General features: G+C 52.1%; 5 protein-coding genes across 5 annotated transcripts in view; 1 reads left to right on the forward strand and 4 right to left on the reverse strand.

Moving 5' to 3' along the window:
• NEUTE1DRAFT_98746 (uncharacterized protein) overlaps positions 1-93 on the reverse strand; it is a gene marked incomplete at both ends in the record, with an annotated part of 2,098 nt that extends 2,005 nt beyond the window's left edge. The window contains one exon of the mRNA XM_009850369.1: positions 42-93. Coding sequence (XP_009848671.1) covers positions 42-93 — 52 coding nt within the window. The remainder of the gene's footprint in view (positions 1-41) is intronic.
• A 2,303-nt stretch (positions 94-2,396) lies between these two features.
• Positions 2,397-4,627, reverse strand: NEUTE1DRAFT_35810 (uncharacterized protein; the record flags this gene model as incomplete). Its single annotated transcript, XM_009848822.1, has 2 exons — positions 2,397-4,211; positions 4,295-4,627. 2 exons carry the CDS (start codon positions 4,625-4,627, stop codon positions 2,397-2,399), a joined length of 2,148 nt encoding a protein of 715 aa, XP_009847124.1.
• A 4,478-nt stretch (positions 4,628-9,105) lies between these two features.
• Positions 9,106-11,118, forward strand: NEUTE1DRAFT_34168 (uncharacterized protein; the record flags this gene model as incomplete). Its single annotated transcript, XM_009848742.1, has 3 exons — positions 9,106-9,696; positions 9,931-9,958; positions 10,787-11,118. The coding sequence occupies 3 exons, from the start codon at positions 9,106-9,108 to the stop codon at positions 11,116-11,118; spliced, it is 951 nt and encodes a 316-aa protein (XP_009847044.1).
• Positions 11,119-11,731: 613 nt separating this feature from the next.
• On the reverse strand, positions 11,732-13,579 carry NEUTE1DRAFT_34323 (uncharacterized protein; the record flags this gene model as incomplete). Its single annotated transcript, XM_009848750.1, has 4 exons — positions 11,732-11,900; positions 12,095-13,101; positions 13,199-13,350; positions 13,417-13,579. The coding sequence occupies 4 exons, from the start codon at positions 13,577-13,579 to the stop codon at positions 11,732-11,734; spliced, it is 1,491 nt and encodes a 496-aa protein (XP_009847052.1).
• Positions 13,580-14,761: 1,182 nt separating this feature from the next.
• On the reverse strand, positions 14,762-16,421 carry NEUTE1DRAFT_59117 (uncharacterized protein; the record flags this gene model as incomplete). Its single annotated transcript, XM_009849105.1, has 2 exons — positions 14,762-16,049; positions 16,160-16,421. 2 exons carry the CDS (start codon positions 16,419-16,421, stop codon positions 14,968-14,970), a joined length of 1,344 nt encoding a protein of 447 aa, XP_009847407.1.
• Between the last annotated feature and the right edge of the window lie 534 nt (positions 16,422-16,955).

A 16,955-nucleotide genomic window follows, 5' to 3' on the forward strand; every position in this document is an offset into this window, starting at 1 on the left:
GAACCGGCCGGGAGTTTACGATACTAATGAATTGAGATGACTTTGATGATCTGACAAAACTTTAACCTGACGCGTGAAATTTCCCTTTGACATATCGTGATGCTTGCGAGGAAAGACGACACAATCCACATGTGATCCTAGGTAACCAAGACTGATGGAGGTTTTTGGATAGGATGTCTTGAAGACTGGGGGAAGGAAGTTGCGGAAATTCTCCGGGCCATTCGGGCTTCCTTCCGATTCAAGTCCTCACTCTGTGGCCCCTACCCGTCAACTTGAGTCGTTTTTGAAGCAGCAAAAGGGTTACTGGACTAGTCAAGCTTCCTCTCCCATCACCATCATCAGGCGCAAAGATAAAGGCAAGGCCAAAGAACCATCATCTCCGCCCTCGATCCTCCACATAAGAACAAAGGCAATGGCGAAGTGGCCGATAACAGTCAAAACCACTCCAATCCCTCTGCCTGGATATGCTCAAGCGCCGTGAGCCGGGCATCTGATGGACGAGCACCCCCTCGTCTCGTGAGATCTTCTTTGGGTAAAGGGTATAAGATCCGGTATATAGGCCTCCTGTGCTGGGCTCCTATGCCTTCTCCATATGCCAAGCTGGGAATCTTCCGCTTGCGGTTTGTTGCGGTAGAGGCTGTGATGACAGCCATTTCCCACGCTGGTATTACAGTTGGGATGGACTACATAGGTAGTGTATGGTCCGACATCGTACTATGGCCAAGATAGAAGGTGGAAGCGGAAGTACGAAGCGACATACCTTTCTCTCCCAATAAAAGATGCAAATGCCTGGACTTCTCGTGCCCTTATTGTAAGGAGCTCTCGGCCGCTGCACATGGCAGGACGACGTGTTTGGTAAGTTAAACTACTACCTCGAGGTTACCTCTAATCTGACGGAGAGAGTTCCTTCGGAGGTACCTAGGGAGCCTAATAGGGAGCGTGGAAGCCAGTCTTATACATATACAGGCTGCCGTGTGGTAGTCCAATGGTCTTTGAGATTTTTATATTTATTAAAAACTAGCTAGCCAGCGAGGTCATGATGTAGTGGGAGTATGGTGTTGCAGATGTTTTTAAGACGTGCTATCGGTTGTTTTCTGTCAACATCTAGTCGCAGACTGGAACTGAGTGGGAAAAGACTGGATACCTATGCTACCTACCTCTAGGTATGAGAAAATAGAGAGGAAGGCACTAACTGCCACGGTCACGGTCACTGACCGTACCTCTAGAGAGTGCGGAGGCAGTCCCAGTCCTTACCTACCTAGGTAGTCTGGTTCCTTTTACCATATAGAGCTCAAAGAAAAATGATGGCATAGGGAACCACGACGATACTTCTTGAGTTCATAAAGACGAGCTCACAAGAACGTAGAACGGTGGAAGAGCTCCCAAGTGATCATTTTCTCAATACTGAGAGCCTCAGTTACAAGTATAGAGGTAGGAGATAGAGGTAGCCATCCTCACAGATCCAGAACCGAGTGGAAACGAGTGCCAAAAAGTCTCAATGACCCGGCTCTCACGCTTTGTTCTTCCAGGTCCTGATGCAGAAGATTCACTCCGAGACCTACTCCCTCCTCAATTTTGCTCGGAACGTACATCAAATAGCCTTTTTAAATGATCTATCTCTTTAACATCATGGCATTGGCACCACCCTTTGTACCAGCCAAGGATAGGTTGTAATACCGTTCTCACTGTGTTGTCCATAAGTGGGCAGCTATCACAATTAACGCAAGAGGGCCGAGAGCAAAGCGGGCATACAGGCGAGATCGCAATGGCAATCACTTTTCGTTGGGTGCACATGTGGCTCATCGACTACGCTACGGTACGTTTCTACATTCATTCAGTCTAGCTAACTAGGTGCTCTGTTCTACTTCCAGCCAAATTCCTATAGGTACAGCCACCTGACATTGACCATGAAGTCCAACATGCCCTCCTCGGCATTTCTATTTACGTCTTTGACCATTCTATGGCTTCCATTCACTGAGTAAGACCTTTGTCCTTGAATCCCAGAGACACCTGAACTCCTGCTCATGCCATCATTCCACGCCTGGGTATCCTCCACCAAAACCAGAAGCTAAAGGTTATCTCGCTATGAAGGAAAGCAAGGATAAAGAATCCCCCTGGTGCCAGGTACATAATCCGTACATGCAAATCGTCAAACAGAAGCTCCTACTACATTTTTGTTATCATTTCCACCTCCTCTCAAATCGCCCTTGAGATTGTTTCTCATGCAAACTCTTGGGATTTAGGAATACTTGTCCATCCTCCCTTGAAAGAGCTTGTCCAGAGCTTTCTTGCTCGTCCTTTGCCGATGTGCACTCCTTTTGTGCAACTTGATGCCTTCCACAATACTGGCATTAACAACTCTTCCTTCAAACCATTTTCCCTCTCACCATCACCCCCTAAGCCTGACCAGCCTTTACCACCCCTTTCTTGGGATTGACATCAATGCACGTCTGGTTCTCGCCAAACGACTTCTTGGGGTAGATATTCTTGACGAGGCACTGAGAGTCGGGAGGAATTTCCCACTCACCGATCCAGCCCGTGTAAGCCCTGAACTCCTTGCCTCCAACGATTTGCCACTTGATACCATCACCTGCCAGTACCTTGCATTTCAGAATTTGGTTTCTGGATGACTGGATGATTCTCGTGTCCATGCCCTTAAGAGAGAACATTTGACCAGGGGTGTTCTCCGGGATACAAAATATTCCTGAGAACCTCTGGGATGAGGCCGAGGCTTGCTTGTGTGGTTGTTGATGGGTTGCTCTGGGCCTGTTGTGGATTGTGAGGTTGGACATGGAGTTCGTTGTCGAGGAACCAACAGGAGTAGTAATCTGAGGAACCTGTGCTGAAGAAGACCTGGGCGATGTTTGTGGATGAGAACGCGCTGGCTCGTTGCTTGATGTGGCATTGTTTTGCTTTTCCTTCGGCATATTGTTGGAATTGCCATCCTCCTTCCTGCGAGCCATTGTCTTCCCCGTGTAGCTCTGAATAGCTCCATTAGGAAACTTGGGCATATTTCTGTAGAAGGAATTGCAGCATAACCAAACACCAAACCGCTTAGCGATGGGTACGGAGGAGAGGAGATAGCGAGGCAGGAAGACACAATGAGGAAAGGTAAACCCGCATGTACGGCACCGTCCACCATTATGAGTAGGGTCGGGACAAGCGGTTGCACCCTGCCTCAGATGACACTCCATCACCCGGCAATATTGAAAGCCATTAGTAGCTGGGGCGGTCCCGCCAAGGTACAGGATCAGCGCCGAGAGCTGATTGATGCTGAGGGTATCGAAGGCGGCGAGTCGACCTTTCCAGTCCTCCGGGAGGTCTCTACGTCTGGGAAGCTCGGTAAGTAGCTCAGAGATCGCTGCATCATCTGGGAGAGGTGCCGGGCTTTTAGAATATTTGATCATGTAAGTCCAGATGGGTGAGGTCTCAAGGTTGCGGCGCTGATCGACGACACGACGGACAGGATCGTGAGGTTGTCGGTCTACAGGCGCCTGCATTCTCCCGTTGCGATCATGCACCGACTCGTCAGGGCCGTCAAACCGGAGGGGATCGTCTCGGAAAGGGTCCTTCTGAGCCTCTGCTCCATTGCCACCTGAACTTTGCGCCTCCCTCTGTGCCTCGACTCTCTGGGAAGCCGAAGTCGCCGAGTTGCTCTTCCTTTGCAATTCAGCCAAGCTAGGCTTGACATCCTCCTCGTCGCTACTAATGTCGATAGCCTCATGGATGGAGTTGCCGGAGGGACGGTCAACAAGTCCGGAACCGGGAGCTGTACGACGAATGGCCGGCAGTGCAGCAATAGAAGGGCTGGGTGCCGGAAGCGGGCGAACTGCTGCCGGGTTGGCGGCACCAGAGCGGGGTGTAGCAAGCGCCGGGCCGGCCAAAGGTCTAGATGCAGACGCTGTAGTGGACGTTGTCTGGAAAGGGGCGGCAGGAGAAGGAGCGGCAGAAGGGGCGACAGGAGCTGCTGCAGGCTGCGGCATGTTGGGCAGCTTGATATCCTTGACAGCCCTCGGGTTGACCTTGGATTCCCAGTTCTCCGGTGGCTGTCGAACATCATCACGTTTACGCTCGCTGTCCGGTTCGAAGTAGCCCCTCTTGACCACAATGGAGCGGAACTTGCCGTCTTTATCTGGAGTCATTCGCTTTCCGAACTCCCAGAATAAGCCGCGACAAGCTTCGTCGTACAAAAGCAATTTGCGATGCGCCCTCTGTTTGGAATTGATGGTCAGCGGTCACTGGGTTACTCATAGTACAAGGTTAAGGGATAAACTGCATGAAATGTGATGCTTACCGAAAAGTGAGCTCCGAGCTGGGAAGGTTGTTGGAAACAATCCCTACAACTTGCGAGGGGGCACACCCATGGATCTGAATGGTTGAAGTTGATTCGGTAGTTGGTCGGGTACATCGCACCACTACCCGATATAGCCCTCGGGAAGCCGTACATCTGTCCCTTCCATTCGTCGTACCTCCTATGACCATCATAGGGGCCGATCAACACTGGAGGGTCGGGGTTGTTGGAGGCGGAAGCGGGTTTAGAAATCGAGGCAGAGGTAGTGCTTTTCTTGTTTGGTCGGGCACTATCTCGTTCGTCCTCCCACTCTCGCTTCCTGTTGATCGAGGGCATTGTGCCGTTTGCAATCACAGGAAGGGAGGAAAGCTTCAGTTGGCGGCGAAGGACTCTTTAGAAAGAGGAGTGACCAATGATTAACACAAGTTATGTGGATTGATGTAAATGTGATGCCGCTTGAAGCGGCGGGAAACCCAGTGAAGTGGCGGGCAAGATTCAAGTCCAGGCTCGCTTGGGGCAGGAAGAAGGTGCAGATCGCGAAATCTGCGAGGGCTAAAAACGAGAAAGTCGCGTCGCTCTGTGTCTGAACCCAAAAACATGTGGGACTGAGGGAAGGAACGGCCGTGTGCCCTGGCGGCCGGCATGGACCGGAAGGTTGACACCCGGCTCCGGCACTTGCCATCACCTGGAGGCGCCATTTGACCCTCTTGAGACCTGGTCATGCTTCATTTCTTTAGTATAACTTCCGTATTTCAAGGCAAAGCCAATATACGGTAGAGGTAGGTATGTATCCAGCTTTTAGGTACCCTCCTCTCAACGCCTCGATGTGAACCCAGAGAGTGTCCAGGCTCCCAGATAGGTATCTTACATAGAGAACACAGAAGACAAACGATTCATCACAGTGGTACCTCTAGGCAGAGGTAGCCAACAAAGAATTACATCCACGAAAAGAAACTCCTTCTCATGTGCAGGGCGTTGGTCTCATTGACATTGAAGACGAGACCAAGGTGGGCAAGAAGTTTTTACTTTGCCCAAATCACTCATCAAGTATGACAGAGGCCCCAGTGAACCCGAAGGATGGAATTCAATAGAAAAGACTGATAGATATTCTTCCAACCAGCACTACTCCTTTGGTGACATGAATGGAGGTGACATGAGCTTTTTGGCCCCATGGGTATTTCTACGACGACGACGAAATCATGCACACTCTGTCGTTGTCCTTTTGAGACCTGTGGAAATCTTCTCGACGCTTAATCGTTTTCACCCCGTGTCCGCTCAGTGCGATGGTCACGGCCACAATAATGTCACAATGCCACGACAAAACACCTTCACTGTCCTACGATGGTCAACATGCTCCACACACTGCACTGGGAATATAACGAGTGTTTTGGGACCTCACACACAGTTTGAGACCTTGCCTAGAGGTAGGTAACTTCATACGTAGAAAGTTTCATGAGTTCCCTCTACCTAGCTAGTAGACATTTGTCCTGTGAAGAGATCTGGAGACCCAAAAGCTACCGTCTCAACTTTGGGATGGTTCTGTCCGAAGCTTGCAGGGCGACCAAAGTGTTTCTCGTGAAGAGGAGCAGGTATCTGCCTGGCATTTTATACACGTCTTGCTCTCCCCCCTATCATCCGGTGACTTATCTGGACTTCATCAACGGTGCTGAGGCTCCTCTGTATAGAGGTAAATAACTAAACCAAAGTACATCTACTTGATAGGCCATTGTAATGAAATAATGTGTTGTGATAACAACAAAACCTTTGGTTCTTGGTAGGTAGAGGTAGGTACCTATTGATCGCGTTACGCTTATCCCTGAAATCCCAGATGAGTTAGGTACTTCGTACATGGTGCTCTCGCCTTCCTTCCAGAGCTAGTAGATCGGATTGCTAAATCTGGGCCGTCCTTTCTTCCTTGAATCACTAGGCCGTTCCCCACTCCCAGAGGTATTCGATACCAAACCTTTGACAAGTGGAAATAAACCTACACTATTGCCCCAACTTTGTTTGCACCGCGACTTAATCCAGGTAGTTAGGTACGCACTTCAATTACCTTCCATGTCTTCACCCCGCTTCATCGTTCCCAACCTGACCTCCTCCCGACCTCATCTTGCAACTGAACGACTGGCCCATACCAGTAACGCCAGGATCTTTGCTCAACAACCCTTCTACCTGACTCTACCAACACGCTCGCTTACGCCGACTTTCAACCCCATTCTTTCCTTTTCTTGCCTCTGTTTTCTGCCACGCCGCCGACCCCTACGTTTACGTTACCCGCCGTCGGGACAAAACTCTGAACAATGGCGGGACACCCATCGGAGCCGGTGGCAAACTTGACCGTCGTAGATGGAAAAAGAAGATACGAAGAGTGGGAAGGCAAATCTGGTGATTCCAGTCTACCCACCAGAAACTCCTGCCTTACGACCGTTGTTTGGGCCTTACTGACTTCGCGCTTAAAGATAGAGAGCGCCAATCAGCATTCTTCCCAGAAATTTACAAGCCGCTGTGTCTCTCTTCAAAGCCCAGGATTTGGCACTGCCCTGCCCGAACTTGTGGACAAGCATGCGCGAAGCGATCGGACATGCGCGATCATCTCAAGGTAAGAGCATTCATGCGACACCCTAGTTTGAAAGTTGGAACCGCCGTACAATGGACTGACAATCTTGTACTTTTTTCTTTACAGAAGTTCCATGCCGGGAGAATTTAGCACTATCACCTTGACAGTACATTCGCTAATGGATAACCTAGCTCTCTTCAACAAAGGGATGTCGGTGAGGGATTGCCAAAAAAAGGGCCAGGTGACAACTTATCCCTGATTTGAAAGCCTTAGAAGAACCCGCAAGAAGGGGGAAATGCGTAATCGGGTGGAAAGACATGACCGCGATAGAGCGATGGGGAAAGCTGAAAGCATTACATTTGTTGGTCAAGCCTGACACAACATGATGATCAAGGGAGAAAGCAACTCTGAATTACCTGTAGCCAGGCTTAGGAGGTAAACTTTAAGTACTTGCAACCTCCTTTCGGTCGATCGCTCCTGCCATATTGTTTGACGGAGAGTACAAGATAGCTCTTCCACGGGGAAAGATCACCTACTTAGGAAGAAAGTCTGGTGAACTTCCTCCAGCTTACTCACCAAAAATGAATTATGCCTCTGCCTTTTGTTAAGATATTCGAAAAGATTGCAAGGAAAAGGAGACTGCCGTCGGAATGTCTGCCCCTGCTTAAGATGTGAAAATACTTGTTGCCGTCGATGGATTCAAAAAGCAACCAAGGGGTTGCTCGGGCACGCGAGTCAATCATTGGTGAGCTGAGCGAGTGGGAACCTAATGGTCGGAGGGATGATTTGCGATTGCGTCCACCTTGGTATAGGAAAGAGAACCAAAGGTACGACGGATGAACTGTGAATGGAGGAGTTTTCAGCAAGTGGAAGGAATACCTGATGCATAAGTACGTACAGACGCAGAAGCATGCATGAGAAGTTGAGGCAGCTACAGCACGCGTGCAGGTTGAAATGTGTTTCCGTTCGGAAATCGCTGCCAACCAGATTCAAATTCTCTTCTGGGGTAAAATCCTGGCTGGATTTGCCAGACGACTTTTGCTTCCTTCTAAAAGCAGATACCTAATCGGATTTTCTTTTCCAACCTCAGCCTTCAATCTCCTCACAAAAATTCTACAATCACTTCCGTGGCACTAAGGCTCGTGTGCCTCACGTTCGTTCCAGCACTTCTATGGCATACTGCGAGTTGATAGGAAGGGGACGGGCCGGTCGTGGGTGGAGAAATTGCTCTTGAAAGAGATGGAGAGAGAAATGACATTGGTGAAGAGAATTAGCAGCACCGTTGCTGAAGTATAGATGCATAAACGGATGATATGGGAGAGCAAGGCGTGTTCCAAGTACCAAATATCTGCTCTCCTTCACAAGCAACAGGCTGATTGCCCTTAAAGCTTCGCACAACACCTTCTCGATATTGAGATGGCTTTTGGGTTTTCAGGTATATTCGAGGAATAAATGTTTTGCTAGAAACCGATAAAGGTTTCCATATATACGAGGTACCCAGGTAGTGTACACTAAGATACGGTAAACGACTCCATGCATGGTCCGTAAGCGCTCCTTCCTTGGTTCCTTGTAGCCATAGTCATAGCTACTCTAGGTAAGCAGAGGTAGACTTTCGCTTCGGTGTGTTTATGGGTATTTCATGAGAGAGCAAGACGTGCGTTTTAGTTAACTGTCAAATGTCGAGAGCTACCACGGCCCGACCTCGTTTATGGAAGGAGCTGGTACCGCACTTTATGCTCTTGCCTACTTTATCTGAACAGCAATGACATTGTCCGGAAAGTTTCGAACAGCGCTTTTCAAGGGCTGTTTGAGGTGGCTTTTTGCGTCTCCAGATCCTTTCGGAAGACAGATGTTCAGTCACCTTACCTCAAGGTAGGACAGGTAGTTGAAATCGATGAAGGTTACCTTACCATGTATGATGCGGTACGGTGGCAGGCAGGTTGCCGTCAGTGCTGCTCTCGTCCTTCCGACCAAATCCGTGCCTGCCGTCATACCTCTGGAGGCTCAGAGCTTGCTCAGGAGCGGGCCAACAACGGAGGGAAGGGTGTTTCTCATTGGCAGGCACTGCCGAAAGTTTGAAGGTGAATGTGAATGACTGAGGTGTCCCTCTTCCCTTCCAAGTCCCAAACACGCGATTTTGTTTACCTACCTTCTCCACCAAATTTCACCCAAGCCTCACCTTGCTGATTGAGAGACCCGGTCAAGTTGATCTACCATCTCACGGGCAACACAATTCACACAAACTGACCGCAACACGATGCCGGCACCACCGCCATGGTTATCGTCCAAGCCGCCGAGCTCGACATCGCAGGCCAGCTATTGTGAACCAAAGTCACCGATCATCAAGGTAGAGCCAGGCACAGAGGGGTCGCCAGAAGCCATGGCAATGTCCAGTAGCGCCAAGACAAAGACAAGAAGCGAGAGTCACTCTGGTACACCCTTGCTGGAGAGGAAGAACACAGAAAGTGTGAGAAGATTGACTTTCGCTCAAGAGAAAGAGGTAGTAGCATCCGAAACCTGGCAGTACATCAATGGTCTGACACCAGTTCCCATCCCAATCCCCGTTTTTCCGAGCGCCATGCGCGTAGTCTTGCAACTTCCACGCCAGCGAGACTTGCCAGAGGCATGGAAACTTCGACTTGCTTCGGAGAAGCTCAGCTACACTAACTTAGCGCTACTCATCAATTACCTTAATGGTGACGCACCCAAGGATATTCTCTGCAACTCCTCTGCCGCCAGCTGTGCTGAAAAATGGAGATCGGTTGTTCCTGCCATCGCCAGTCTAGAGGAAGGAAAAGGAACCATTTACAAGGACGGCGCATTCCCTCGCTGTGTATTCTTACCTATCGTCAAGGAAGAACACCAGGCATCCAGCAAAAGGATCTGCTGCAATGCATTCTACCGGGATTCGGACAGCCCTTCGACGCCGGGCATCTGGTCGCCACCCAATCCTACCCACATTCCGGGTTTATTTCTTGCATCTTCTTCCTCTTTCTCGTCATCGTTCATCAAAGAAGAGCCCCGCATAGAGGAGGCTCCGATCGCGCAACACACACCGAAGAACAAGAGCTCCAAAAGGGAGGAGAGAAGCGACAGCCCATCTGACTCGGGTCCACGCAAGAAACAAAAGCAGAAAGTCGTCGAGAAGCCGAACTTTGAAGAGTTACAGAAGAGGCTTCAAGCAAGCGAAACATGGCAATACATCAACCGTTTCACCACTTGGGAGTATACCAAGCCCTCGGAATATGATGTGAAAAGCTTCGAACGCCCTCGCAAGCGCAATCTGCCCATTGCATGGAAACGTAGAATTGCTGTCGAGAAGCCAAATATCAAGATCAGGAGACTGCTTGTTGGCTACCTCACTGGCGACGAAGAGTCAAACTATCTCTGCAGCCTTCCAGGCGCCAACTGTGGCGAGAAATCGGAGACAATCAGCCCAGCCATTGAAAGCATGCAGCAGGGGAAACTGGTCATTTACAAGGAAGGCGCTTTCCCTCGATGTGTCTTATTCGAAACCTCATCCGGCAAGAAGAAGTGCTGCAATGCGGTTTACCGGGACGCGGACAGTGACTTTATGCCACTCATTTGGTGGCCACCTACTTCCGTCCCCGCTCCGGCATCGTCTGCCGTGTTGCCTCAAGTGCCGTCACCGGTGTTTTCTTCGTCGTCACCTGCGGCATCCTCGTCGGAGTACTCTCCAGAACCCCCTACCGCAGTTGAGAGAGCACTTCCAGAAAACCTCGACCCAGAGATCCCAAGCCATCAGCCTCACCACGAAGCACAAGCTCAGCAGGAGACTGGGTACCTCGCCGACCTCTGGGAGCAGCGAAATGAGGCAATGTACCTCTCCGGACCCATCAACGGTAAAGCACATACCCCATTTCCCCCAAATCTTATATCGTCTCCCTTAAATGCAATACCACTGACAACCTCTCAAGTCTCAACCAGCTACGTCCACTCAGCCGGTTGGTTTCACCAACGTGAGGGACAAGTTCTTCCCATCGGCACCGACGGCGCAACTCTCCAGATCCTCGACTTGGAAAACAAGGGCGCCACGGTCCCACTCCCGAGCGGCTCTCAGAATCTCTTGTGCATCGTCTTCGAAGGCACTGTGGAGGTCATCCTGCAGGATACGCCTGTCTTCACCCCCTCGCGTGGTGGCCAGTGGAGTGTGGGTGTCGGAAAGGAATGCAGAGTTCGGAACCCGCGTATCGGAACGAAGGCCGTTCTGTACAACATTGGGGCACCGGTTAAGCAAAACGACGAGTAGATTCGGCGACTAGATGGGAAGAAAGAGATGACTTGCATGGAAGACGTTTCGCAAGAAGGAGGTGGCTGGATTGTTTTTTTGGGGACAACATGAAGTACTGGCGCTTTATAGTTGCGATACCCCTCTGCTTTGATTGCTTTGGTTGAACGAGAAATACCCGTTCTTATGTTGGCTTTGTTGGACGGAGATAAACAGATGTGGCATAGGTCTTGCGATCATGACGAGACGGGGTCATAGTTCACGCAAGCCACGGTTGTGTAATGAGTTCTGTATAGAAGTTGTAACAATAGATGACCATGATGAAAATCAAAAACTCGAAAACCAACGGCTTGCTGGTTGCCTTTTATCATCAAGAATGTCGCTAACATGATGTGAACTACACCACGACGGTCTTCTGGGAAAGGGAACAGGAAATGCAACAGATCAAAGGTGTAAGGTGAACAAGAATTCTTCGTAAACCACTTGAGCAGAGGCAAAATGTGAGGACTACCTCGACTCGGCGCCAACTACGCCGGTTTGCCTCGGTTCGAAATTCTAAGAAAAGAAGTAACATAAAGCCAGGGGTATATGGGAAATGACAAGGAAAATGAAAACACCCAGACTCCCTCTTCCATCATCTTACCAATAACGCCTCCAGGCTATTGATGTCCTTCTCTTTCTGACCACCAAACCCTCCTTCTTGACACTGGTCCTGCTTCCACTCTCCGTCATTGTCCTTCTCTTGAAGAGCAATCACTCCTCTCGCGTCATATCGCACCTTACACCACTCAACAATCTCTCCCCTTTACACTACAAAACTCGACATCCTCCACACTACAACCACCCCCCTCTTCAATCCTCAGGCCACGGCACTTCCTCCCCCCTGCACCAATACGCATTAACACACGTATACCCACCCAACCGCTCCCTAACCGCCTTCCAATCCTGACCTTCCCCAGCTGTCTCCTCCATTCTCTCCAGATCTCCCTCCTCAAACGCCACACACCTAGGGAACCCCATCTCTTTCCTCACCACCCTTCTGTCAGGGTCAGGATGCGGAGTATTAAACTCACACGTAATCTCCTCGAACCGACTCTTCTCGCTCCACTTCCTTCTTCCGTTCTCATCCCTACCCAGTTCACGGAAAGAATTGACCAAGACATGAACGGGACAGCCCTCTGTGCCGCACGGTGTGGGAGTGCGTGATTTACGTGCTCCTAGGTACCATGCTATGGTAGTGAGTTGCTTCATAGTGAGTGGGCGTTCGGTAGGGTGTTGTTTGAGACGGTCGCGCCAGACGGTGGGTAAGGCGCGACGGCGCGGGAAGGTGAGGAAGGTGTGCAGGGCGGCGTCCTTGGGGACTGGAAAGTCCGGGGTGGGACGGGGGAGGAGGGCAAGTAGATAGGTCCAGATTGGAGAGGCATAGAGAGTCGCGGAGCGTTGGGATAATAGGGCGCGGTTGTTTTCGGGGGCGATGGCGGCGGGAGGAATCTCGGGGAGAGGTGGAAGGGGTTGAAGGGGTTGAAGGCGGCGGAGGGGAGACGAAGCGGCGTCGCGGACTGGAGCGGCTGGGAGAGGAAGTTGGGGAATTGGTCCTTGGATGGCGGCGGGCGCGGAAGCTTGACGGGCGGCTCGGCGGGCGGCGAGAGGTGGGCGGCGACGGCGCGGGGAAATATTGGCGAACTGAGCGGGCGCCGGAAGAGCAACAGGTGCAGCAGCAGGTACGGCCGCGGGAGGCTGAGGTGCGGCATTCAGCTGGGGCGCAGGTTGAGCGGCAGCAGCAATGGCAGGCTGGACGACAGGAGCGGGCGCGGCTTGTTGAGCCTGGACTTGCTGAGCTTGAGCAACCGCTTGCCATCCAGGGTTGGGAGCACGCCTCACGACAACTGGCGCCCACTTGCGCCGTCCATTGCGGTTTTCCTTGTCCGTTGGCACTCTCTTCCTCCCAATTACGTTGAACCTGCCATTCCTGGTATCGAACAGGAGGGCCTTCCGATGTTTTTGCTGCGATAATGTATTAGCTCATAGCTCTGAGGTGGGTTGATAAACCCCAAATGAGAGGTGTCATGTTGTCGGTAGATATGAGAATCAAGGCACATACTCTAAAGTGGTTGCCCACTTTATAGGGGAATTCGAATGCTAGCTCACAATTCGTGATCGGGCATCGAAACGGCTTGGCCTGGTCCCAATTGGGCTGGTAGCCCTCAGGAAAATAAGCTCCATTGCCTGGGTATGTGACAGTCTCGCCGTGTTCTGTGATTTTATGTTAGTAATATAGGTGACAGACAGAATGGCGCGAAGGAATTGGAATCGACCTACTGTCTAAGCCGCACCACTCATCATAACGACGATTACCTGACTTTATAACCACATAACCGCCGCACTTTTGCTGGTTGATCAGCCAGGGCTCCTGCGGCGGGCCATCGTCTTCCGAGGAGGAAGATTCAGACGAGGGTGAGGACTCGCGGCGACGACGGGGCATTGTCGAGGTTGACGTGTACCAATGGCAATGGAAAAAGGCAAATTGGTGGCAATGCGGTTATAGAGTAGCAAGTGAACGTTGGTACTTTTTGCAGGTGACGGTTGTAGGTTGTTGTGTTGTTGGCAGAAGAAGGAGGATGGAAAGTAAGGTTGCACCATCAGGTCGGAAGTAAAAAGAGTTGGGTGAATTTTTTCCACCTGGACGGGATGCAAAATTCTTGACTTGGGATGCGCCCTACCCGGAATCAATTTGTGGCTGCAGACGTCAGTGCCGGCTGGCATTAGGGTTTGCAAACCCATTGGGACTTGGACGAACGGGATTGGGAGATCACTTTGTTCTCACCTTGGAGTTGAAGCTCGTCATGATGGTTGTAAGGTGAGAGAAGGGTGAGAGAACGTCAGTCAGAGGTGGAGTGGGGGAGGGTCGTGGTCAAGTCGAGAGGGAACACCGTGGTCTTGCAGTCGCCACCGCGAGGGTCCTTCAAAGACGAGGTAGAGCCTCCGTAGTTGATGACGGGAGAAGAGAATCGGTCTGTTTCTGGTGGTAGAAGACCGGAGCTCCAGCATATTGATACCATTCCCACAATAGAACATGGAAGAGAAGCAAATAAATGGCAAAAATGAAGCGAGAGAAAGAAGGTAAGTGGCCGTATGAGCATATCAAGACCGAGTGTCGCCATAGCCTCTCGAAGCACTCGTTACTCCTGATTAGGGGGGCAGCTGCTATCCCAACACCACCACGACAAAACAGCTGGAAACAACGTAACCGACCATGATTCAATGACCACTGGGTCATCCAAACGGTTCAAAGTGCACTGTTGTCGACTGTTATGCTTCGATCAGGCCCCAGCTTGGGAGGTTGGAGGCAGAACCTCATCGGGAGACATCCAACATAGATCCGCAATCGACGAGATCCAGAGTATCTGCCATCTGTAAGCCCTCGCTGTACACATCCGGAATGTAACATGTCTCTCCTGCTTTTGATGGGGGAAAGGCTGTCTCGAGCTTGTTCAAGAGACCGCTTTCGAGCAGATCTCTTCTTCAAGCATCGACTCAGCAAAACATTCGAGCTCACCCAACCTGGCCAAACCGTACAACATCGCACTTCCATCGTTGTGCATAACATCACTTGTGACCAGATCCATACATTTCCGCCTTGGCCATCCCACCAACATCAGAGCATCCCAAGCCAGATGCCCGTCAAGCCACAGCTCGCCTTAAAGATGCCAAGACCATCGCCCTCACTGTTTTCATGCGGCACGAAAAGGAAGTGAAAGGGAAAACAACTTCCACGGCGAAACCAGGTCGGCAGAAAAAGACAAAGATCTTAGTATAATAATAACACATGGTGGTACATCACCTTACGTATTCTAACACCCTCTCCTTCCCTTAGTCCTTATTCTCCGTCTTGGAGTCCTTCTTGGGCTCAGCAGCAGCCTTCTTCTCCTCAACCTTGGGCTTGCTCTCCTTCTTGGCGCCCTCAGGAGCCTTGGGCTTCTCAACCTTAGCAGCAGCAGCAGCAGCAGGCTTCTCAGCCTTCACCTCCTTCTTCTCGCTCTTCTCAGCAGCGGCACCACCCTCCCTGGCCTTCTTGGCCTCCCTCTGCTTGGCCAAAAACTCCTTCCTTTGCACCAACCTCTGCTCCCTCTTCTCGCGCACACGTCTCCTGTACTCCTCGCGTCTATCCGCCTTGGCCAGCTTGCGCTCCTTGATGCCGAGCAAGAAAGTGTTTCTTCTCCTCCTGCGGGCGCGGAACTTGGCCTTTCTGCTGCCCACCTTCTCGGTACCAGGCACAGAACCGGGGTCGCCAATCAAGCGACCAATCTCCCAGTTGGTCTCGCGGTAGCTGTAGTTGTTCATCAGGCGCAGGACGCGCGTGCCGCGGCGCGCGAGCATCTTTTGCTGCTGCAGCTTGCGCAGAGCCGATTGTCGGGCGTTGTACTCGGCGCGGGCGGCGAGCTTTTCCTTGATGAGTTCGGCAATGACGGAGGGGCCGCCGTTGTTGCTGTTCGACGTGGCGGAGGCGGAGATGGTGCTGCTGGAGGCAGGGACGGCGGCGGCGCCGGAGGCTGATACGCGGGCGCCCTGGCCCTTGACTGCCTTGCCGGCGGCAGCGGGCGTCGTCACTGCTGGTGGGGGGATCTCGATAGTCTCGTGGCGGGTGACAAAGAGGGGGAGGCCGGAGGCGGACATGGTGGGCTTCTCGACCTCTTCGACCTTGCGCGGCACGGCGACGAGACCGAGCTTGCGCTTGCGCGGAGCGTCCTTAGGATAAGGGAGCTTGTCGTTGCGGTTGAAGACGACGCCGATGTACTGACGGTCCGGGTGGAGCTGGGGGTCACGGTAGTACTTGACGTAGCCGGCGACGGCGGCGTGGATGGTGTGGTCGCGGCCCATGATGGTGTTCTCGCCGGGGTGCCATAGTGTGCCGCGCTGCTTGTAGATGATGTTGCCGGGGATCACGTACTGGTCTTTGAGCAAAAAGAGACAAGGTCAGTCAGCGTCGGGGACAGGGCACTTGGAGTGTTGGTTGCTGCTGCGCAATGCGCGCAAGCCGTGTATGGTGCATGGTGAAACATACCACCCGTCTTCTTTGCGCCGAGCTTCTTGGGGATGGTCCTCTTGGGCTTGAGCCTGTAGGCACCCTGGGCCTTGACACTGGCGTAACGGCGACCCTCGACGGCGACATTGCTACTTGTTGGGCCGATGCGGAGGTGGGCGAACTGCTCGGAGAGGATTGCGGTCGCGGAGACGGAGGAGTGGGTGGTGGGTAACCGGCAGACGGAGTGGCAGCTGTTGGCAGCAGCCCTCGTCAAAGGCTGCCGCAGCTGTGCTAGATGCATTGTGTTTGTTGTTTGTGTTTGTGTTTATGAATTCGTTGTCGTCGGCCCGAGGCAGTCGTCGTCGTCGCCGTTATCCAGTCGTTCGTGTCCCAGGACAAAGTTTCGAAGACACCACACACGGAGGGGGGGGGACACCGGGGCGGAGTGTGGGTGTGGTCGGAGGACGGAGGTCGGAGGGGGGGGGGGGGGACCTGCGGGCGGAGCGGACGGAGGAAGGGTTGCCAATGTCCGCACGACGCGCGGGGAGTCGAAGGAAAACCAAAGTTCAAAAATCGGGGCGGGTCCAGTCCAGAGCCGTGCCGTCCATCGTCGTCCAGGCGAGCGAGCGACCGAAAAAAATGCCCCACTCAAAAGTTGAGGTCGCACCAGAGCCGCGAGCCGGAGAGAGCCAAGACTGAGTGGAGGAGGGCAGCCGCATTGACCACCGCGGGGATACTTTCTGCTTAGTCACTTAGTCCTTAACCACTTAGGTTAAAGGTAGCCATGTACCAAGCACGATAACACCGATAAGAGCTGAGTCCCATCCCGCATGGA

This window comes from Neurospora tetrasperma (genome assembly GCF_000213175.1).
Source record: "Neurospora tetrasperma FGSC 2508 unplaced genomic scaffold NEUTE1scaffold_1, whole genome shotgun sequence".
In the NCBI taxonomy this organism is placed as follows: Eukaryota; Fungi; Ascomycota; class Sordariomycetes; order Sordariales; family Sordariaceae; genus Neurospora; species Neurospora tetrasperma.